General features: G+C 40.5%; 1 protein-coding gene across 1 annotated transcript in view; it reads left to right on the top strand.

Annotated features, from left to right (window-relative positions):
* The first annotated feature begins 1,912 nt into the window (after positions 1-1,912).
* LOC104035955 (cytosolic phospholipase A2 beta-like) overlaps positions 1,913-23,047 on the top strand; it is a 31,840-nt gene continuing 10,705 nt past the window's right edge. Inside the window, exons 1-15 of the mRNA XM_075713329.1 lie at positions 1,913-1,933; positions 9,367-9,439; positions 10,500-10,676; positions 11,308-11,444; positions 12,137-12,268; positions 14,044-14,102; positions 15,826-15,868; positions 17,096-17,159; positions 17,589-17,716; positions 17,839-17,949; positions 19,013-19,050; positions 19,957-20,092; positions 21,087-21,223; positions 21,481-21,703; positions 22,295-22,412. Coding sequence (XP_075569444.1) covers positions 1,913-1,933; positions 9,367-9,439; positions 10,500-10,676; positions 11,308-11,444; positions 12,137-12,268; positions 14,044-14,102; positions 15,826-15,868; positions 17,096-17,159; positions 17,589-17,716; positions 17,839-17,949; positions 19,013-19,050; positions 19,957-20,092; positions 21,087-21,223; positions 21,481-21,703; positions 22,295-22,412 — 1,597 coding nt within the window. The remainder of the gene's footprint in view (positions 1,934-9,366; positions 9,440-10,499; positions 10,677-11,307; positions 11,445-12,136; positions 12,269-14,043; positions 14,103-15,825; positions 15,869-17,095; positions 17,160-17,588; positions 17,717-17,838; positions 17,950-19,012; positions 19,051-19,956; positions 20,093-21,086; positions 21,224-21,480; positions 21,704-22,294; positions 22,413-23,047) is intronic.

A 23,047-nucleotide genomic window follows, 5' to 3' on the forward strand; every position in this document is an offset into this window, starting at 1 on the left:
TTAGGAGGTAAATTTGTCAGCCTGCTATTTTGGTCTCTCAGTTCACTACAGCAGCAGAACGCGTGATCAAAGCTGCAACAGCAATATAAAGGAGGAAAACCAAAACTCCACTGTGAATAAGAGCTTTTTTCCCTTTTTCTCTGCTTTTTTTCTTATCTCTGGAAATGGGATACTACAGACTCCTGTGTCCAAGGGAGCATGGAGAAGAATGCTTGCACTGCAGTCTTGGCTGCTACTGTAAAAATGCCCAAGTGAGGCTGTCAAAACAATATTACTGCAGGAGCACAAGACTTGCATGGTTGATTGATCTGAACCCCAGATTGCTTTCTGATGAGTTTGGCTTATTTTTCTGGGAGTTTTGTAGCTGCCCTTTGATTTGCTGCACATACACAGCAGACCTTTACTTGAGATATCTTTCTTTTTGGTGTTTCAAAGATGGCAACCTAACTAAGCACTCAAGTTCTCACCCTGCTGCTTGGGTAAGCCTGCATCCAGTCCTCACTGCTAGCATGGCGACTGCGTTGCCAGCCACAGCAGAGTCTCTGTGTAATGTCAATTTGAGCTGTTGGTTGTCACTTGCGTAAGCCCAGGAGCATCTGACTAGAACTGATTTTCAATTGGTGACAGTTTTTTTGTGGAAAATGCTTTAAAAAGTGGTTTAAAGGTGATCCACAGTGTGCATCTGAGTTCCAGGAAAAATCTAAAGTCAGGGATCTCAGGTAAACCTATTTTCCTAAACAATTATTGTGGTTACATTTAATTTTTTTTTTTTTATTTTGCCAAAAGCCAAACTCATAACTACTTTTTGATGAAAATTAACTCTGGACACTCTCCCTTTCTATCAGTGTAAGGTGTCCACTGGTTGTTTGGTGAGGCTTGGCCCTACCTGATATTACTGTCCCCCTGTGAGAATGTATCTCACTGCAAACTTATGGTGGCCTCCAGGCCTTTTCCAAATCTGGGTCTGCTCAACATCCAATGTGAAATTGCAAGTGTGGATTAAGGTATAGCCAGAACAGATTGCCTGGAGCAATCTCCTGACAGGCACCTCACGGGTTGTCTATCAGCAGTCCACAGTAAGTATGGGAGAGGTGGAGGAAGCCATGCCTGTGCCATCTCCAGAGGATGCCTTAGGACCCACCACTGTCACCAGGAAGCTGATTGGGGAATAGGATGGGAAGCTGGGAGATGTCAAGTTGTCATGTTCTTCTTATAAGAAGTGTGTAGAGGGGAAAAGACCAGAAGATATGCAGATTTCCCTTTCCCTACCAATATTTATCTCAAATTCACCAGCATCTCTGCCTTGGCCAGGTAATCATCCAGTAGGTACTTCAAAGTAAGGAGACGCTTGATTTACTGGTTGGCTGAAAGATTGCCAATAATATATTAAAACAAGTCCCTATTGTAGGAAGAGTTGAAAAGAGCATTCAGAAGTGGGTTGGTCTTCCACCAGAAATTTTAATAGATGAGATTTGGCTATCACCCTCCTTTGATTTTTTTTCCTGGAGTACTTTGTGCAAGAACTTAAAAGCTACAGAAAATTCAGCTACCGACTAGATAGATGGAAGAGATGGGGAGTGGAGGAATACTTTCTGAACATGGAAGAATCCACCCAAAAAACGGACAGGACAATATTGGGGCAATAGCAAATTGTGAGAAGTAATAAAGTGACAGGCAAAGATATAGTGACTGCAGTTTTCCTCTCACCTCTGACATTGCAGATCTTTCCCTCTCAGACGTAGGCAGACTCTTCTCCACACAGAGGAGGCAGAGGGTGGAGCTCAGCGCCTGTATAAATTATATGTGTCCTTCATGTTATTTCAGCAGCAACAACAAGCTGTGAGTGTGTTTGTCAGCTGACAGATCTGTTACCCAAATTTGGTTTTCTGTTGCTGTCGCCATCTTGCGTGTCATGGGGAGCCCACCAGCCAAGGTAAGAGAATTGCAGCTCTATGCTTTGCTGTGGCCCAGCACCTTGCTGTTGGGACCTCCTGCTCCAGTTCTTGCGAGCAAACTCCCTCCTCTCTGCATCTGCTGAGATGCAGAGACAAACTGCTGCTGGTGCAATGTGGTAGGGTCATCTTGAACTTTGCAAATTTAGCATTTTCCCCTTTTACCTCACAGTAACTAAGCGAGCTTCAGCAAAAATGTGCCTGAAATATGGCTCTTTTCTTTTATCATGAAGCATACATGCTGGAGTGAACACCGGGAAGGAAGAGAGGGCTGGCCTTGATGAGTTTACCTCACTGTAAAATGAAAGTGCTTTAGCCCTACTGCATGCTTTTCTCAGGATAGCACATGTTTGTTCCTTGCCCCAGCTAAAAACAACCAACAGCTTTTTGTAGCAACAAAGCATAATTTATATTACTCTACCTGCAGGGGAGAGTTCTAATGAGCTATTTGGCTGATTTAGCTATCTTTAATGTAATGTTTACAGTGTGTGCGATTCTAGTGGAAATATTTCATGTCTGGACTTGAGTTTTGTAATAGTAAGTTCTATTCAGAGATTTTAACTGATAGTTTTTAGTATAAATCGACAGAATTATTAGCTGAGAGTTATTTTCTCATGTATATCTTTAAAAAGTAATGGATGCAGTGTCTGAAATGCAAGATGTGAATTATTTACAAACTAACCATTTTTATGTATCAAACCCTATGTCAAATTTTGCAGCAAATAAAAGAAATATGGGCATTTACGGGTTTTAAATATAGTGAGAAACAATGTTACATGCTATGGCTTATAGAGAAGCATTAATTATTAAGAATAATGAATACTTGCTGTACTTGTGCCACGGTAATATTTGCAGGTGAAGTTAAAGATTCAGGAAAATATCAGTAGCTTGAACAGATAGCTCAAATGATAGATTAAAAATATTCAAATATTGGATGCTCAGGACAAATAATATAAATTGTAAATGTAATGTACTTTCTGGACAAAATTTGTATCAAATCTGTCTACCTGCTAGACCCAGAGCTATCTATCTTAGATATAAATGTTATCTATCAATTTTTAATATCAATGTTATATCTAATAAGGTAATTCTGGATCTGATGGATGAGTAGATAGCTTAGGTATAATTTTATCTAGAAAGTCTCAATTACAGCAAAAGTTCTTGCATTTCATCCTAATGCTCCAGCTGCTATTCCACGAGTACAGACATACTCCTGGTTAATAGGCAACACAGCCAAAAGTTTAGAGTACAAGCATAGCTTCAGTTCAGAAAGCTTCTATTCCCAAGTAAGGAGATTCATTCAATACTGTAGGTAGCTCTGCCATTCTGTCAGGGAAATGCATTTTTCAGTATGTGTACATTGGTAAATAGATACAGAAATAAGAACAGAGTGGGGTTTGTGGTTTTTTTTTCTTTTATATTAAAAAAAGCAAGTTGTTTAGAAAAGTGTGGATACTTTGAACTATCTAGGAAGACCTACTAGAAGTCTCCCAGTTAATTTTTGCTGTTTAAAAAAGCTACCAAATTGGCATAGAAGTGATGGACAATATTAATTTACAACATGCTGGGAATGCATTTGATATTCATAATGGGGTCTTTTCTGCTGCTCACACAAGAATAATCACTCTTTAGCAGTTTTATTTTGCGAAGTACAGAATAATTTTTATGTGGTAAAATACTCAGAAATTCTGTCAATACAAATCCCCGAGGGACCCACTCATACATGTAAAGAGGTAACTGATAGAATATGAACAGGGGTTGCATCCCAAATCCACAATGACTCTTGAAACAATCCATCAGTGATAACGTGAAATTACAGTAAATATTTGTAAGGCAAATTTGATTTCCTCACTAACTGTTCCACTTCCAATGATACGATTTTGGATAATTGTGATTCCCAAGGAAAACGTGGCTTTCATGGTCATGCTCTCTCCTTCTATTCCCTCTCCTGGTTTTGCATATTTCTTCAGTCAGATGCTTTTCGCACCAGAACTTCATATTCCCCTAATTTTAATGAAAATAGGCAGCTGTTTGGAAGGGCAAATTGCTAGCAGTATTCTCACTGGTGAAGGGGCTAATAAACTCAGCCCATATTAGATGTTAAAGAATCTATGTGGAAGGGAGTGCTTTGGAACCAGGCTGGTCATGAAGCTTTTTTATAGTTTGTAAGTTTATAGCTTTAACCTTAATTTGATAAATTGCCAACTTGTAGTTGAACCAAATCCTCAATATCTAAGATAAAATAAATGGTAAGAATATGCTAAATGATTACATTTGGTGTGAGATCTTGTCCATAAGATATTGTACTGCTTCTAGTACGCCACTGGGGAAAGAAAAATTAATCCATGAAAAGAAGTAATTATTCATGTCTGAAAGATACTGATAAAGCTGAGTGATAAATCTTACAGCTATTTACAGAATGTCAAAAGATAGAGAGCAAACTCCTCATATAAAACTTCATATAACTTAGTGTTATCCCATGGAGACAACTCTGCTCAGAGAACTGCTTAGGGGGAGTGAAACGCTGAGATTCCAGTCAGCCTTCCAACATGTACAAAACAAAGACTTTTTTTAAAAAAAATAAAAGAAAAAAGAGGTGGTGATAGGAAGAGGTTCCCAGATTGCCAGGCTCTGCAGAAACTACCCCATAGAAGAAGAACTTTCTAGTGAAGGTAGCCAAGGTCTCATTCTAGGAGCAGCATGGAGGGGCAATAAGGAGTAAAATCAAAGATATGAGTTGTTGGTAGGTTTTTCTTCTTCTACATCCAAAGACTGTCTTGGTAGGCTCCTCATTATTAATGAGCTTTGAGAAGATTTCATACTTTCAAGGTTGTCTTTTTGGCATGAAACCTTGAAGTGACTAACCACGTGTAAACAGGAGAATTATGTGTCCTCCTGAAGCTGACTGGCATATGACTATTCTCTGGAAGCCAGACAGCAGGCCAGCAAATGTGTGTTATTACAATCAATGAGATGTTGGCAACAGATGTGAATTTTCAGTTTGCTAAGGTTTGACACAGCTGTGGCAATTCTGCCATGTTAGTTTTATCTCCTGTTTATTGACTTTTCTGTATTTTAGACCTGAAATGGCTCCCCTGAAACTTGCTTTGAGAGTACAGAAATGTAGATTAGTGCTAAATGCTATCAAGAAAAGAAGTTTGGAGGTTGGTTTTTTGTTTGCCCCCCCTCCCCCCCACCTTTTTTTTTTTTAACCTACTCTTTGGGAGTCTGGGCATGCTGCTATTTATTGGTCTGGAATGTTATTGTCTAGGATGCAAACATACACAGGTAGCTGAATCCTGCACTCTGTCATTGGCCTCAATGTGGCACTACTAATTTTCCAGCAAAAATAGAATGATGCGCTTCTGGGAAAGCTGCCTTTGACTCTGGATATTTACAGAGGGGTTTTGTTATTCTCTGTGTGCCTATGCAGGAAACTATGGTTATTCTAAGGAAGTGGACTAAAAAGAGCAAGACCAGGACAGCTGCAAGACTGTCAAGAGCTGTCTGGATATGGTGTTTGTGCCTGTCAGTTTGCATTAATCATGAAATTACACGTTGCTCTTCATGTTATGAAGAGCACCTATGACCTGGTGACCCGTCTGGTAGATGATGGAAAGGCTGTGGATGTCATCTACCTCGACTTTAGCAAAGCTTTTGACACCGTCTCGCATAATATCCTCCTCGGGAAGCTGGCAGCTCACGGCTTAGACAGGCATACTCTTCGCTGGGTAAAGAACTGGTTGGGTGGCCGAGCCCAGAGAGTAGTGATAAATGGTGTTAAGTCCAGTTGGCGGCCGGTCACGAGCGGTGTTCCCCAGGGCTCTGTTTTAGGGCCAGTCTTGTTCAATATCTTTATCAATGATCTGGATGAGGGGATCGAGTGCACCCTCAGTAAGTTTGCAGACGACACCAAATTGGGTGGGAGTGTCGATCTGCTCGAGGGTAGGATGGCCCTGCAGAGGGACCTGGACAGACTGGATCGATGGGCCGTGGCCAACTGTATGAGGTTCAACAAGGCCAAGTGCCGGGTCCTGCACTTCGGTCACAACAACCCCATGCAACGCTACAGGCTTGGGGAGGAGTGGCTGGAAAACTGCCTGGCCGAAAAGGATCTGGGGGTGTTAGTAGATAGCCGGCTGAACATGAGCCAGCAGTGTGCCCAGGTGGCCAAGAAGGCCAACAGCATCCTGGCTTGTATCAGGAATGGTGTGGCCAGCAGGAGCAGGGAGGTGATTGTCCCCCTGTACTCGGCGCTGGTGAGGCCGCACCTGGAATACTGTGTCCAGTTTTGGGCCCCTCACTACAAGAAAGACATTGAGGTGCTGGAGCGTGTTCAGAGGCGGGCAACGAAGCTGGTGAAGGGTCTGGAGAACAAGTCTTATGAGGAGCGGCTGAGGGAACTGGGGTTGTTTAGCCTGGAAAAGAGGAGGCTGAGGGGAGACCTTATCGCTCTCTACAACTACCTGAAAGGAGGTTGTAGTGAGGTGGGTGTTGGTCTCTTCTCCCAAGTAGCTAGCGATAGGACAAGAGGAAATGGGCTTAAGCTGTGCCAGGGGAGGTTTAGACTGGAGATTAGGAAGAATTTCTTTACGGAAAGGGTGGTCAGGCATTGGAACAGGCTGCCCAGAGAGGTGGTGGAGTCACCATCCCTGGAGGCGTTTAAAAAACGGGTAGATGTGGCACTTCGGGATATGGTTTAGTCTGGTCTACCCTTGATTAGTCTAGAGTGGGCTTGGTAGTGTAGGTTAATGGTTGGACTGGATGATCTTAAAGGTCTTTTCCAACCTAGATGATTCTATGATTCTATGATTCTATGTTATGAAAATAGCAAATGATATCCCTAACAACCTTTCTGGAAAGGTGTTCTGGAGTGCCAGCACTTTTGGGCAAGGATGTTATTTTAGACCACCCAAATCAGCCCCCAATAGGCTGAAAATTAGCTCTGCCTTTTTCTGATGAAAAGAAGAATTAGGCCAGTTCTGGAAGGTTATCACAGACTGCAGTAACTGCAGTCTTGGGAGCAGGAAGGCTTCTGGCTTCCCCTGGGGATTTGCACAGCCCATAGGGTTTATTAAGGCCACATTTACCCATCTGAATCTGTTTGTCTTTTACCCTGCAACAATACAAGGACTAAGCTGCACCAAATCAGAAGTAGTGAAGAGTCACCTTTGATGATGTTTCCATTGACAGGCAGATGTTGACATGTTTAAGGGAAGTGATTGATGTTGAAAGGGGAAGGGAGGAGGAATGGGGCGCTCTGGCTCTAGTGGGAGAGGATGAAAACATGACACCTATCACAATTGAGAGTACTCTGATGATGAACTGCAGATGCATCATTTTTGTAAGCAATTATGAAATTTTCATCACAGAAGGTTCAAAGCAAACTGTATACCACCATCTGTTTCTCCAGTGAAGGCAGACTCTGAGAATGTTTTGGGCTTCTGTTGAGCAAGGGGCAAGTTGATTACAAAATAACACAGAATTAACATATTAATTAAAAAGTCATCCCTGTAATTGGCTACATAATCCAATATTTCATGTTAATCAAACCCACTAGGAATGCTGACTGAGTGTTCCAGTTGGTACTTCTATGTTAAATAACTTTGCACAGAAAAATTAAAGTAAAATTCTTTCAGTGGGCAACTGGAATAATATGGAAGTGTCCTAACTAGAACTTGTAATGTCCATAATGCATTAAACTCAGAAAGTTTTAAATATGTCAGTTTCAAATTGGAGGAAAACATAATAGAAATGTTTCTTGTCACACAAGAACAAATACGTCTTGCATTTTTATATAAAAAGTGTTTCAATCAACCATTAAAAGGCTAAGAGACAGTAATATCTGATTTTGTAGGTTTAGTAACAGGGTTTCTCTGCTCAGGGTGACTCTTCAATCTTAACATGAATTTAAAAAGGATGTAACTTTAAAAGTGACATCATAAAATTTAGTATTAACCCTTTATTTGAACGTGCTAATTCACAGTTCAAATGGTATCCATTTGATGTAACATAATTTACCTCTGAAGAAAACTGAATGAAACTGAGTGAAGACCATTCTCATCTCTAATAAACATGTCTAGTAGTCCCCACTGCATTTTAAAAGATTTTCAGATTAACTGTAGTGAGTGACTCCTTCTATAGAGAAATTGCTCCATCGCCAGCTCCTTGCATCTCCAGAATGAATCATTTCAATGTTAAGAAAATTAATCATGGTGCTATCTTTCAAAATAAAATTGTCCAATTATTTTGTTACAGTGTAATGGGATACTCTCATTTAGACAAATAGATACGGTGTTTCAGTCAGTGTGTAGTTTAAGCTGCCATTCAAACTAATGAAACACTTCCAACATGGTGTGGCCCTGTTTTAATTTACCAGTGGTAGCAGGACTCTACATTATTATTGCTAATTATTGCTGACAAGCCATGCTAATATGCAAAAAAGTAGATAAAACACTCAAAAGAAAATGAAAAAGAAATTTAAATGTTCCAATTTGAAAAAAGAAGGAAATACTTTCCTGCTTTCACTATTAAAATTGTCACGTGTCTGTATGTTTTCCTTTTTTCAGGCCTATTGGAATGTCATTTAAAAATGACAAATACTTTCTGACCAGCTTAGGTTGGAAAGCTTAATTCTTTGTTAGAGTTAGGAACATGTAACTTGAAATAGGCATTAGAATGATAGCTGGCCTATGATAGAAATAAATCTCATGTCTGGAAGGGAAGTGGTTCCATTCCCATTAGGTATTTTCAAGACACGTAATGATGTGGGATTCTATGATATTATGCCTCCAAAGCAGGGCGCTTTTTTTCTTCATCTGAAGGATCTCTGCTGGGTCTATTGTCCACTCACTCAAAGTTAGTAGTGCATTCCTCTAGATGCCTTTTGGTGAGCTTGGCCTACTAGAAGCGTCATGAAAATTTAGTCCTAGGTGGGATACAAAGTCAGAAGCTTTTAAAGCACTGTGGTAAATGCCACGTCCTGGCCCAGTGTTACTGCTGTGCCAGGACCCAGGCAGGCAGCTGCAAGTTCCTAGTATTGCCTTCCAAAGGCCCACTGTTGACCCACCTGTGGCACAGGACCCTCGGCAGATTGGCAGTACAACTATCACCATGGCCATGCATACATCTGGTTGTATGAAAACAGGCACCTCTAAGGTGACTACAGAAGCTTTCCGTACCATTGTCTGAGCTTGTGTTTTCTTTCTCTGTCTTTACTTCCTCAAGCTACATAGCAAATGGCCCAGTGTGCAATCATGCTATCATCTTAGTGTGGTGTACTTCCACTGGAAGGTGGTCCCCTCACTTCAAACAGACAAACAGTAAGGACAGAGTGTCCACTGTGCTATTAAAAATACATGTGAATTTTTGTATTCTGAGCTGATAAAACTAATTGCATTTGTTTTCTCTGCAGATGGAGTTTTGCCCCATCCACATGCTTTCTGTAAGAATCATACAAGCCAAGAACATCAAGTCAAGAGACCTGTGTGAGTTGTGGTTTGATTGTGTTTTTAGTCACCTCTGGAGTTTACACAATGAGCAATGTTCCTAAGTTCTGAAGGTATACAAGCAGCATACATAAAGCAGAGCAATAGAAATACTAGTGCCAGGGCTATAATTAGATCAAATGTCTGAGGTATCATTAGATTGGAGGACATATCTAGTGGCATTTCAGGGAACTGGTAAAAAACAAGACTCCCAGATGAATTTTCTGGGCCAGTAAGGGAAGGTAGACCTTGTGAGGGCACTGCAATCTGTAAATGTGCTTGGAGTTGTTTATTTTTGATGGTCATAATGGTATAAATCATATCATGGACTCGAATTTTGCCATACAGGCCATGTGTTTAGGAACCTTTTATTGAAATGTATCAATTACACATGATAATCAAAGTTAAATTAGAGAATTCAAAAAATACAGTATCATTCGGGGTATTTGCTGTCCTCAGATGACCAGTCATGTTAAATTATATTGATAGTTTCTGGTTAAGAAGGGCCTCTGCAGATCCAGCCCTAAGCACATGCTGAACATGCAGGCAAAACAGACTTTTCTGTGTACTTTTGTATTCAACTTTCTTTAACTCATTATCTCACCCTCACAGCCTCCTATGGCTCCCTCTCAAGGTGTACTATGGACCAGCCGTTCAGCTGCTATTTTTGCAGAGGTCTCCTATGGGTTCCTCGGTCAAGACAAGGACCTTGAACTGCCTTTTCTCACACTCTTGAAACCTCTGTCCTGTGTATTCCTCTAGTGAAAACCAACATGTTCAGCCAAAAAAGTGTCACTTTGCACTGAGTTACTTGAGTTACAGCTGAGACCCTTTGTGTCTTGCCGTGCAGGGCTGAGCACAACCTTGGCCAAGCCCGGATGTGAGGGAGACCAGAGGGAGCGAACCCCATGTGGGTCGAGTAACTGCCTGCTACAGGCTTCCTGTACTCCTGTGGCAAATATCATGTAGCAGCGCCCAGAGGTGGACACTAGAAAGGTGGTAGTGTGGTGAGGCCTGTATTTCTGAGTTTCAATGATCTCTTCTATCTACTCTATTGAAGGGACAGTTCCACTTTCCTGCCAAAACCTTGCGGGGCAATGTTATTCACTGCTTGATACCAGTCTGAAGTATTTAGGCATCTCGGGCTGCAGTAGAAATCTTCAGTCAAGTCCAGACTCCAGCTCTGAAAGACATCACCTTGGAGATTTCCTTTCACACCGTTGTCAAGCTTCACAAAGTAAATGCGCTTTCCCACCCTGGCTCTTCCCAAAGGATGGCTGCTCGAGGCACTGACTGCACTAACCATAAGGAATAGATGTAGGCTGGAAGTGAGATGAAGATTTCCGACTTGCTCATGCCCTCGTGTTCTGGGGCCTACACCGGCCTTTAGCTGCAACGGATCTCCTTTAGTACCTAACCCTTCTAGATAGCTGTCATGTCCCCTCTGCATGTTTGTGCTGCTAGACTGAGCAAGCCAGTCTCCTCTGATCTTCTCTGTAATATATGTTCTTTCCTGTAATCATCCTAACAGCCCTTTTTGGAACTAGCTTTAGTTTCAGTGAAACTTTTTTAAACATAGGTGACTGGAATTGTAGGGAATATGCCTGATGAATGGTCAGTGGGGTCTTTTATACCTTTCTCTTCACATGGGAAACACGGCTCTTAGTGTACTTTGTGTGTGCATGTGTACATTTGCAATTTGTAGTTACCCAGGTATTAGTATACCAAGATGGTATACTTCCAACCAATGGTCTCTTTACTTATTAAAAAAACCCCAAAAGTAGTATTTATTAGTCCCCAGAATCATGGCCGTGCCCTACTTTTCATCTATAATATTGGCATTGGGATTTTATTTTTTTTCTGTGCAGTGACTGCATCAGACTGCTATGTGCGCTTGTGGCTGCCGTCTGCTTCAAATAGAAAGCTTCAGACCAAAACCATCAAGAATTCTGACAACCCTGTCTGGAATGAGATGTTCTACTTTAGGATCCAGAGAGAAGTTGAGGTAGAAATTTCACCATTTTGAATAGCCGGGAATCCTCAGTTGACACCCCGTTGATCAACTGTGCTAAATAACTTAAGAAAATGCTTGTGTAACAGAATTAGCAACTGCCAGGTTAACCCAAAACAGCAGACGTATGTAGTAGTGTTCCCCTCACCTAGTTATACACATCAGTTATATGAAATGCCTACATCTGAGCTAGTCCAGATTCCCTTTGTTGTCACCTGAGAGAAATAAGTACTGCTGTAGCATGCTTTGTCTGGGCTATTTTGAATGGTTAATTTAGAAAGAGTTTTTCCTCTGTTGGTTTTAAGGGAAGGGTGGAGAAGTTGCTGTGGAGTAGGCAGCAAATTTAATCCTACCCTAAGCTGTGTAGTTAAGAGAATTTTGGGGATGAGGAAACTAAGTGAGTTCTTTGGGCGGGTTATCAGTGCAGTGCAGTGCACTGACATCTTTTCTGTCTCAGGATAGTGGGAGCACTCTGTTATAGATAGTTGCCTTCTATTCCACGACAAGTTTCCCAAGGTTGGGTTTAATGACGGTGTTCCACATTAGCAAACTGCTGAAGGAAAGACCGTGCTTCTTTATTCTTACCACTGTGCTAGTCAATCAGCTGCAAAAGTCTATAACCATTTTTTTGTTTCTGTGTAATAGCAGCTAAATAAGAGTTCTTATTTGTTTTCTTCTACTACCAGAACATTTTAGAATTGGCAGTGTGTGATGAAGATCCGCTCACCAAAGATGACATGCAGTTCACAGTTCTTTTTAATGTTGCTAGAATCAGACCCGGAGAGACACTCCGTGAGATATTTGCTTTGAAATCAGAGGTAAGGGCTGAAAAAACATGGAGAGATCAGCAAGACCTCATTGTCCACATTGGTTTCCATGTTAAGTAAGACTTGGGTCTGCATAAACAGGTATCCATATGTATTGGTATCATTATCAATATTTCATCAAAACAGATATAATTGTGCTGGATTTTTGTGACTTCATTAACCTCTTTTCACAGATTCAGAAAATGAAGCCGCCTCTCTCTCATGCCCACCGTCTCTGTGGGGACAAAATATGTTAACAGTTAGCATCTGTAAATAGTCATGTTTATCTTTGTCGTGGTTTGACCCCAGTCGGCAACTAAGCACCACACAGCCGCTCGCTCACCCTCTCCCCACCAGTGGGATGGGGGAGAGAATCGGAAAAGAAAAGAAGTAAAACCTGTGGGTTGAGATAAAGGCAGTTTAATAGGATGGCAAAGAAAGAGAAAGTAATAATAATAATAATGGTAAAAGAATATGCAAAACAAGCGATGCACAATGCAATTGCTCACCAGCCACTGACCGATGCCCAGCCAGTCCCCAAGCACCGATCTCTGCCCCCCAGCCAGCTCACCCCAGTATATATTCTGAGCATGACATTATATGGTATGGAATAGCCCTTCGGTCAGTTTGGGTCAGCTGTCCTGGCTGTGCTCCCCCCCAGCTTCTTGAGCACCTGGCAGAGCACGGGAAGCTAAAAAGTCCTTGACTAGTATAAACGCTACTTGGCAACAATTAAAACAATTATTATTATTATCAACAGTTAATATTATTATCAACATTATTCTCATGCTAAATCCAAAACACAGCTCTATACCAGCTACTAGGAAGAAAATTAACTCCATCCCAGCTGAAATCAGGACAATCTTTCACAATCCAAATAAATAACTTCCTTAGGTTTTGGCTTTATTCCACTTTTTCTGTGCTGAGAGGACATTTCCTGTTAAATGGCAACTTTTATTAAAAACATGAAGACAATCCACTCACCACTTGAATTAAATGATTCTTTCAGGCTTGTCCTATTGGTGTTCATGCTGGGTTTCCTTCCAGGTGATTCAGGTTTCTCTAGCCCATAGTAAAAGGATGCCTGTTCTGCTAACATCTTTGGTATTCTGTTAAGAAGCCCATGAAAGAGAGTTGTCCAGAGAACAAAGCTTGGGTAGGTCTGTGACAACTCCTGGGCTTGTCTGAGCTGTGGCTGAGGCATTGCTGCATGCTCATTGCAGGAAGGAGACAGTCCGTACCCAAAAGAACAACTACTTCCCTAAATGCTGAAAGCTATTAATGTGGATCTTCCTAGTGACTCTGCAGGCTGGTGCCATGCACTTAGCCAGTGGGCGAGTCACTGGGAAATATAACGAATCAGTCCAGTCCCGAGTACTCTTGCCTACTTCATCTCTGCTGGATTGAGTGTGAATGTGATTTAAATGGTTTGTACATGGAAACAACACTGGTGTTAGTTACATTTGTTGCTGGGCTTCAATGCCTTTCCCCCACGCACACCATCTTCACAGAAAGCCATAATATTTCTGTTTCAGTCAAGCTTTCCCTCTCTGATTGTATCTTTGGAAATATATATAATTCTGCATATCCCACAATGGGAGAATATTAATCTTCCCAAGGCTGTGGTTTCCATTGCAATCTCAGCTTTGGAAAGCGGTAATACACAGCTTTTTTGGTAACATTAGCAGAAGAGATGTCAGCCATGGAAGTGCTTTTTAGATGTGTCTATAGTGCCAAATTCTTGCAGCCTCCAATAATCCATATTTATTTTACCCTTTTCTTTTTAGAATGAGAGGTGCACTAAGAAATGGGAAAGTTTGGAAGTGGAATTCTGGATGGAAAGAATGTGAGTAAAATTCCAAAGCTGAAAGTTATGGATCTGCCAGGGAGCAATAATATCTCGGAGAAAGAGGAACTTCTTCCAGCTCTTCCTCCCAGCAGTGAGCCAAAATCACTGTTTCAACCTTTTTTTTACCTTAACTTCCCCAGCTAATTCTGCCTTTCAGTGTATTTCATAAATGTAGTAACATTGGCACAGTGTGATACTTCTACACAAGATGCATGTAAAACTTAGCAGAGGTGCTCTTCAAGTTGTTAATGTTAATTGAACAATGCCTAGAACACTTGTGGTGTTTCTAAAAGACCGGGAAACTTGTTTTGTATTATTGTTATAATATATACATAGAGTTATGTAGACAGTATTAGAAAAGTCACCCATGAGGCAGTAGCTTAGTTAAACTGAAAAAACATACAATCAACAAATAATAAAATTAAGACCACCCCCCCCAAAGTGATAATCAACATTGTCTGGAGGAAAAGAAATCCATGAGATAAACTTTATCTCTCTTTTAAATGCTGTCAGAAGTTTGGTTGAAAAAAGCCCCTAAACTACTTGTTCTGGCATATTTGAGCTTAGCATTACCAAAAAAAAGGAATATAGTCCAGTCAAAACTGACTAACTGCATGATTAGAAGAAGGAACTGTAAATAAGGCTTCTTATTTAGAGGTAAAACATGGAAAGGCTGCAGAAGCAAATCACTGGTGTTCTTGGTTAATTCCTCCCACAGTGAAATTCAAGAAAATCTATTTAATTTATGTATGAGAGATACCTTAAAAGATGGTATAAGCATATCCTGTGAATGTGGAAGCAATCACAGCCAGATATATAAAAAGGACAGAATGAGATGCAGTGCTTGGAAACTGGACTGAGTAGATTCAGATTAGAAATAAGAGGAACATCTTTCACCATTCAAGTTATATGGCATGTGCAGGATTCTCTATCCTTGGAAGTCAAACCTAGTTAGTTACATTTAAATACATTCTACAGCTGAAATAGAATTTTAAGGCTGGAAGTGGTGCTTGGTAAAATACCCTGCAGAAAGTCAAAGATTACATACTACATAACTTTAATGGTCCTTTCAGATATATGAAAGCATTTTTGAATGTGTGTAACAGAATGATGTTGGAGTATTGGCCTTAATGAGAGATGCTGTTAGTAGACTTTATAGATTACTCATAGTATTAAATAACTACATCCATTCAGTGACCGACCTAGGTCTTACAAGGTAAAATATCTGGGACAAAGACTTTTTATTACTTACCTCTGTGTTTTCCAGTCATACATACAGCACAGTGGGAGCTAATTCTTATTTGCCATTCAGTTGTGATCAGTTGTAAATTATAATCTGGAACAGTCAGAAATGTCTTTCCTAATAAGTATTTGCAGAATACATTAATAGTAGTCTTTGCTTTCCCTAAGTCATATGGTCATTTGTTAATAGCAGGACATGATTCCACATAGACCAATATGTCTTTGTTCTGCTGTATCTTAGCATATAGTTTTAAGCATTGGTATTTTTTTGGGCTCTCCTGCCTTTCTTCTTGTTTGGCTACTACATTTTGGTTCATGACCTTAGCAGGTGATTATGTATTATGCCTTTTAGAAAACAAATTGTGATAGTAAAATAACTGTATGCAATTTTAAGCAGAAAAGGTCATAAAACTACAATTTTTAAAAAATACCAGATACTCACACAGCTTTTGTTTGTTTTTTCATTCTGTCTTTTCAGTCCTGGCCCTCCAGAGCACATCATTACCAATGATGTCCTAGTGGTAAGGTTCACATATGAATTTAGCTTGGGGTGACTTTTCCTCATTTTGATTCTCGCCTCTTCCCCCCAACCATCTGACATTTTATAGAGAGAACAGAAGCTACCATGATAGATAAGAGCATGGTGTGCATTATAAAGTGAAAGATGTGGGACGATTCCCATTCGTTATGGCTTAACTGTTGCACTCTCCATGCAAAAATAGAAGCTGTGTTTCTTGAAGTCCTCAGATATTACAGATGCCAATATTTTGCCCAGCTGTGGTTTATTAATGTTGCAGAACCCCATATTTGTTGGTGTTCAAAGTGAAAACTGCTTGTGTTTCATATAATATAGTATGGCACTTGGCAGGAAAAACAAAGGTTATAAAGGGGATGACAGTGTAGAAGGCAATAGTGAGTATTCAGTGTGCTTATGACTGGAAGGTTATCTAATGTAACAGCTCTTTGGGAAATGAGTTTTTTAAAAAAGAGTTATTTTAGCTGTTGAAACACAGAGTCCTCTTTTGGTATTAGTCATCATGTGGTACATTACCTATCTCCTTGGGCTGGCCCAGCAGCTAAGGAGTACAAAGTACTTCATGCCAACCACTCCAAGCCTGTGCATGATTTCCAGATGCTAGCCTTTAATACCCTTGAGGCAAAGTAACACATATTCTGTTCTTTCCCCCTCATTTTCTGTGTGAGGCATAAGAGCTGTAATGATTGGCATGCATTGTTCCTGAAATGGCTTGGAAAACTGTCCTGGCATGAGTTATTAAAGGTGAACTGGAATGACTCAGGTGGAGGGTAGGGTGGAATAAATCCATGATCTCCCTACATCAGGACCAGCAAGAAGATGCCTTGCAGACTAATCACTGCCACAATACACAGAAACTCATCATCAGGTGTCTTCCCGCACCCTTCCTAAATAATTATCAGATATATGTGCAGCAGTTTGGGCAACAGTGTGTTGTACAGAGTTTCCTGATTTTGGGATAATTTGAATGGGTATAACAACCTCTGGCAATGCACCATGGTATGGACAAGCTAGTTCTGAAGCAGTGTAACTGGGCTACTGTCCTGGGATAATGAGCTCTGAATTTACTCTTGTGCAGCTGGATTGCTTCCAGCATAGAGACCAGTTTAGTTGGCTCTATATTATAGCTAGTGGTTGCCTGCATGATGTTTCATTATTTGCTGCAGATGTGGCATTTGCTATCTTCACACTTTCCCAATCCTGTCTTTTACAGTCCCGTGAGGTTTGCTGCTTGGAAGTGCAAGTGGACATTAATGAAAGCAGGAGGTATTTGAAAGGTATGCCAATTTCTCTGTGAAGTGAGGACATGACCAAATCAACCCTATCATAGTCATTCAGACCCAGATGGAGGCACTTTAGGATACAGAGACGACTAAATGTTCTGAAGACAATAAAACATAACACAGTGAAAGTCCCTGAACGGCCTCCAGTTGCAATGCTGATCTCTGTGTCTTTTCCTTGAAGCTCTCAAATCTGGACACAGTAATCTTTGCTGGTGGAAGTATGAGAGAGTGCTGACTCTGGGAGCACTCCAGGCTATGGGGTAAAGGGAGGAGGACCAGTTCCTGTGCTGTAGGAGACTTGCCAGTGTGGCAGCTTACGGAGGAGTTACCACAGAGAATGACTCCAGCAGAAAGTTTACCAACTTTGTTAGCTATTTTACCCGAACAACGGTATTATCCTCTAAACAAATCTGTTTTCACTAGAGGGTAAAAATCTCGTGCTTACGGTGTCTGCATCTCATGAGGGAACACAGAAAACTACAGAGGACACAGATACTTTCTACTTCCATTGTGTGAAGGCTTGGGAACCAGTTCTAAAAATCAGGCTGCAGGTAATGGGCACTATACATTACTACTGTTCATACTGCTTGCTTATTTCCAGTGTCACCAAAACAGTGAAGAACTGGATTGTTTCTATTCTATGAATAACAAACATGTTTTTTGTTCTCTGTAGAAAGTTTGTGATAAGGAAGATGACAATAGCAATTTAAGTGACATCTTAACAGTACCACTGAAATTTCTTCCTGTTGGACATAAAGTGAAAGTAATCCTCCCTGTAAGACATGTAAGTGCTTCACCATTTATGTGATCTTTTGGAGAGAAGAGCAGAGTAACCCTCAGTATTTAACACCATAACATTTTAAAAAAAAATTCAGTTAGTAAGTCTGAGTGAGAATTTTGTGCAAATACAAGTTTTCTGTGAAAAAGGTTAGTTTTCTCAGAGAAATACCCATTTTCTGTCCATAAAATTAGTAATTGGGAATTCATCCTGGCCAGTTTTAGATGCATTTAAGACCAACTTCTGCTGTCCTTACATGGTTAAAAGACAATATTCAATACCCCTAGCAAGGCTTTGGGATGCCCCACTGCTCTTTATCAAGCCTGGGTGGCTGGCTCAGTCTGTATACCTAAATTTTAGATGGCTAAAGTTAGATGAGTCAAATCTTGCCCTCAGAGAACAATTCTGTCACTTTCTTCTATGCGTACAGTCAGGATGGTAACTGGTGGAGAGATACAACTCTAAGTTGCTTTAAAAGCAGTAGTAATGCTGCTGTGTGGCCAGGTGAATCTGATAACAACAGCCAGACATCCTTTCCCAGACCTTGCAGCAAATGAGAGGCAAAAATAGGAGGAGAAGAATTTCTCAGCAGCCTTTCCCATAAAGAGAAGGGAGAATGAATGTCTGTTTCACCACTAGTGATTCCCCACCCCTCTGTTTGGACTCTTTTTTACCTCCAGTAGGTTTTTGGAAGGATGTGGTGACTTGTATTTCCTCTTCTATCACTGTCCTTATCTGGCTACTGCTCTTCATCCTCAAGAACAGGAGGGTGGCAATGTGATGCTGCTGCTGGGTTAGGATGGTACATGGAGGTATATTCACAGTGAGGAAGAAATCCTGTTTCACAGCCCATTCATCTAGTCACTTCGACTCCTCCTGCCTCTTTTGCTTCTCTGTAGAATATGTTCGGTATTTAGTTGCTTTCCTTCTCTTTCCCACTACAGTTTTCCAAAAAACTGTATGCAGGGTGGTAGTGGTGGGGCATTCCAGGAGACGCTGAAAATCAGCATTTCAAAACTTCTCTTTTTCCCAGTCATTCATGTTCCTACTCTCATTTCTTTGTTTACAGAATGTGCCACTGCAGTTGTACCTCCAACTAAATGATTGGTAAGAGGACTGTTTTTTTCTCTAAAGGTTTTTTTTTGCTCTTTGAACTGTGAATTCTAGAACAGAGTATCCTTTATTTAGATACAAGGAATGCACAAGTCTAGGGGCAAAATATAACAATAGTTAATTCACCGTTGAAGAGTCATCAACAACAGATCAAAGTTAAATGTCCTTGGGGCAAAAGAGTCATGCCAAGATGCAAAAAAAAAATTATAAGAATTTTGAACAGTGAGTAGCATAGTTGCTCAGTGTCCTTTGCATCAAAGAACCAAAGACTGAGATTGGAGGCTTCTTCCAAAGGGACACAAAAGCGGGAAGAAGGCAGAGAGAAAAGGGAATCTGAAATAAGCAAAACATCCAGAGTCCATACATTACTTAAACCACACAGGTATTCTTAAGAAAATAGATTTGTGGCTCTGGTGATATCAGTAGAAAGAAGCACAAGCTAGGGAAGACGAAATGTTACACTGTAAAATAATGAGACAGACAGCAAATAGACCAAAATTATTTGACTATCTTTTTCATTGTACTGGTTCCAGATAAATCTGTGATACAAATCCCCATGGAAGACCATCTTAGGTTCAAGTCACGCTTTGCTCAGAAATTATATGAAGCAGAAATAGAAAGGATTCAGCTTACAAAGCTACTGAAAGACACAAAGTAGCCTTTCTTTTTTCAAATTTGCTATCCTTAGCTGGCAGTAAAACTTACACTGAAACATCAGAAAATAGACCATGTAGAAGCGAAGCAGTTGATTTCTTTGAAACTGGAAGCTGCATTTCTGTCTCTAAATCTGAACAGTGAATCATGATTTTTTATGATATTTAGTAGACTGCAGTTGCTGAAAATAGATCCATATACATTTTATACACCAATCCTGTGCCTCTGGATTTATTTATGTTTCAGCACAGAAAAACTAGATGTGCGCTTAGGGTATGATCTGTGCCAAGAAGAGCAAGAATTCTTGCAAAAAAGGAAGAGAGTGGTTGCCAGTGCCCTGAAAAGGGTTCTTCATCTGGAAAGAGATCTACATGGACACGAGGTCTGTGAGTTGGAATCCAAGCATGGGGTGTGGGTCTGTTGAATTAGGTTTGGCACAACTCCCCACAAAATTTCTAGTAGTTTTTGCATGTTGATGACAAACCCATTGATTTGAATGGCAGCAGAACAGAAGTTCTCAGTGTGGCATACCACATACTCATCTAAAATTTCAGCTCAGCTATTCATGCCTCCATTCTTTTCAAAGGGTCAAATTCCCAAGGACATAATATACCACCCTTCAAAGCCAAAGTTTCCAACAGTGTGATGCAGCGGGTCAGCAATATATGAGGCGTTGGTACATTGTGTTAGACACAGCCTAGCCAGACAACCCAAACCAAGTAGGAAGACAGAAGTATTTGAAATTCGCCTCATAGAGATATTATGAAATCATTGTAATTCCCTTCTTTAGGCTTACGGCTTACCTTTTTTTTCATTTTCAGAACACTTTTCACAAAAGTCAATATTCTTTAGGGTAGCGAAAGAATATTTTATAACAAGCTCCAGCTGAAGTATGTTTTGTTGCCAAGATCCAGGATGAATTTTTAAGTGAACGTCTATTTTCTCGCTGGAATTATATTTGTTGATTGCATACTGTCCAAAGAATCGTTTTGTTTGCTTAATATATTTTTTTTGAACTCTTCTCAGGACTTCCTTGAATCCATTCTCTAATTACATTTATTGAAATTTTGTTAGTTATAATAAAATCTTATCATTATCTGTTATCAATCATTGCAATTCCAATTATAAAGAACAAGGGGAGGAAGGAAAGTTAAAATCACTGCATATTCAAACTCATCCAAGCTTTGGGATTAAGGGAACCCACTGAGTATCTGGAGGTGAATTTAAAGAAGGTACTGGTAAAGGCTGGCTGAATATTGATTTAATTTCACTGTCCTCCAATGAATTCTGCTGAGGAAATTATAAGAGCTGTAATTAGACTTTTCCAAGTAGGCAAGTGAGTAACTTTTTGAAGATAATACTTATGTTTTGAACAGGTCCCAGTAATAGCTGTTATGGCAACAGGTGGAGGCCTCAGAGCAATGTCAGCTATGTTTGGCCACCTCTTAGCTCTTCAGAAGCTAAATCTGTTGGACTGTGTTACCTATGTCACTGGGGCTTCTGGCTCAACATGGTGCGTATAGAAAATGAGATTTGTATTTGGAATGACTGTGACACTACATTTCCACACAGTGAGAGAGATGCCTCTCTTTCGAAGTCTTACATTGTTAATAAGTGAACGTAATTCCCTGGTAAAGCTATTACTGTTGGCTCTTGATCATAACTTCAGTTTAGGCTTGCTGATTCTCTTCTTTGGTGAAAGTAGTTGGGTAAATATAGTAATTTTCCAAACCATCCAAATAAATGGATGATTTTCTCACATTTCTTTAGGACCCTAGCAGACCTGTATGAACATGCTGACTGGTCACAGAAGTCTCTGGAGGGGCCACTTAAGGCAGTGAAAGAACAAGTGACAAAATGCAAGCTCAACCTTATGTCTATAGAGCATCTGAAGTATTATCACAAGGAACTTGCTGAAAGGGCAAAAGCAGGACATGTGTCATCTTTTACAACTTTGTGGTCACTTGTTCAGGAAATGTTCTTACATGAACGGGTATGTACATGGTCCTGCCACACATTTGGGAAACATCCACTCATTTTCTTTAGAGCTTTACTCTTTAAGGGCATGACGTAATGTGTGGAACAAATCCAAAATGACTGAGGCATCCCAGTGTGATTTGTAAATAATGACAGAGGATATTGTAGCCAGGATTTTCCAGAGTAGCCAATGGTTTGAAGGTGCCTCTGTTACCGGAGTGCCTAACAGCTAGCAACTTCAGTAGGCTAACTTTCAGAAAGAACTGAGCAATTCCCCCTGAAAAGTCAGGTCTTTTAAAGTCTGTTTCTAGTTGGACACTTCAGAGCTAGAGTAATCTGTCCTCACATGAACATTAGTCTCAGCCTTGGTAAAGATCTGTGGGATGCAGGCAATCGAGGCACTTGGATATTAATGAAGAGGTTAGTAGATATCAAAAAGGCAACCAGGAAGAAAAGTGCAGGAACAGGAAGGAAGAGGTCTCTCATAAAAATGCGACTCACAGATTCCCCTGGGTTGTAAAACATCTGTACTCAGGTAGATTGTGTCGGTGTTTCTGCGTTATGCACTTCCGGAGGTTTACTGTGATTTTCTTATCTCTTTGATTAGCCAAGAAAGTACAAACTCACAGACCAGCGCAGGGCATTGGAGCATGGACAAAACCCATTGCCTTTCTATGCAGTCCTCAATGTGAAAGAGGAAAAGTTCAGTACTTTCAAATTTAGAGGTAAATATTCATAGAGTTTCTTCTGACTCTGAGTAGGGACTAAAGAGAATTTGGAGGGAGGGTGCGTGTGTGTGGAGAATAAAATGGGAATACATCTGTTGCTTGCCCTGACTCAGTATTCATCTTTTAATAAAATGTTTGTCTTTTTTGTGAACTGCTGGGTGTTGATTAGAAAGAGCAGATCTGCTGGATAACATCCTCAGGCACAAACAGGGTATTTCTGAAGATCTGGGCTGAAGTTCTAGTTTTGCCACAGACATTGTGAGTGAGTGTGGGCAAATCATATGATCTTTTTCTGCCTCAGTTCCACACCTATAAAATGGCTTTGATGGTTCCTTAGTTTGTAGAGGTGCTGTGAAATGTAATTGTCACTTCCCCGAATACTACACTGATGAGGGTATGAAAATGGAGTGGAGTATGATTACTATGATGGGTGTGATATGACACCCTTTAAATGGAGACAGGCTACATTCAACAAAAGGTATTAAAATGAGCAGATACTGAAAAGAAAAAACAGTTAGTACTTACATTTGGTTAGGTTTGTAGCTACTGTTCTACTGCAATACCTGTACAGGACAGCTTGAATCAGGAAACTGCACAGCCATGCCCACACTGTGATACTTTCTAGTTTGGAG

Source organism: Pelecanus crispus, chromosome 6, assembly GCF_030463565.1.
Source record: "Pelecanus crispus isolate bPelCri1 chromosome 6, bPelCri1.pri, whole genome shotgun sequence".
Taxonomy (NCBI): domain Eukaryota; kingdom Metazoa; phylum Chordata; class Aves; order Pelecaniformes; family Pelecanidae; genus Pelecanus; species Pelecanus crispus.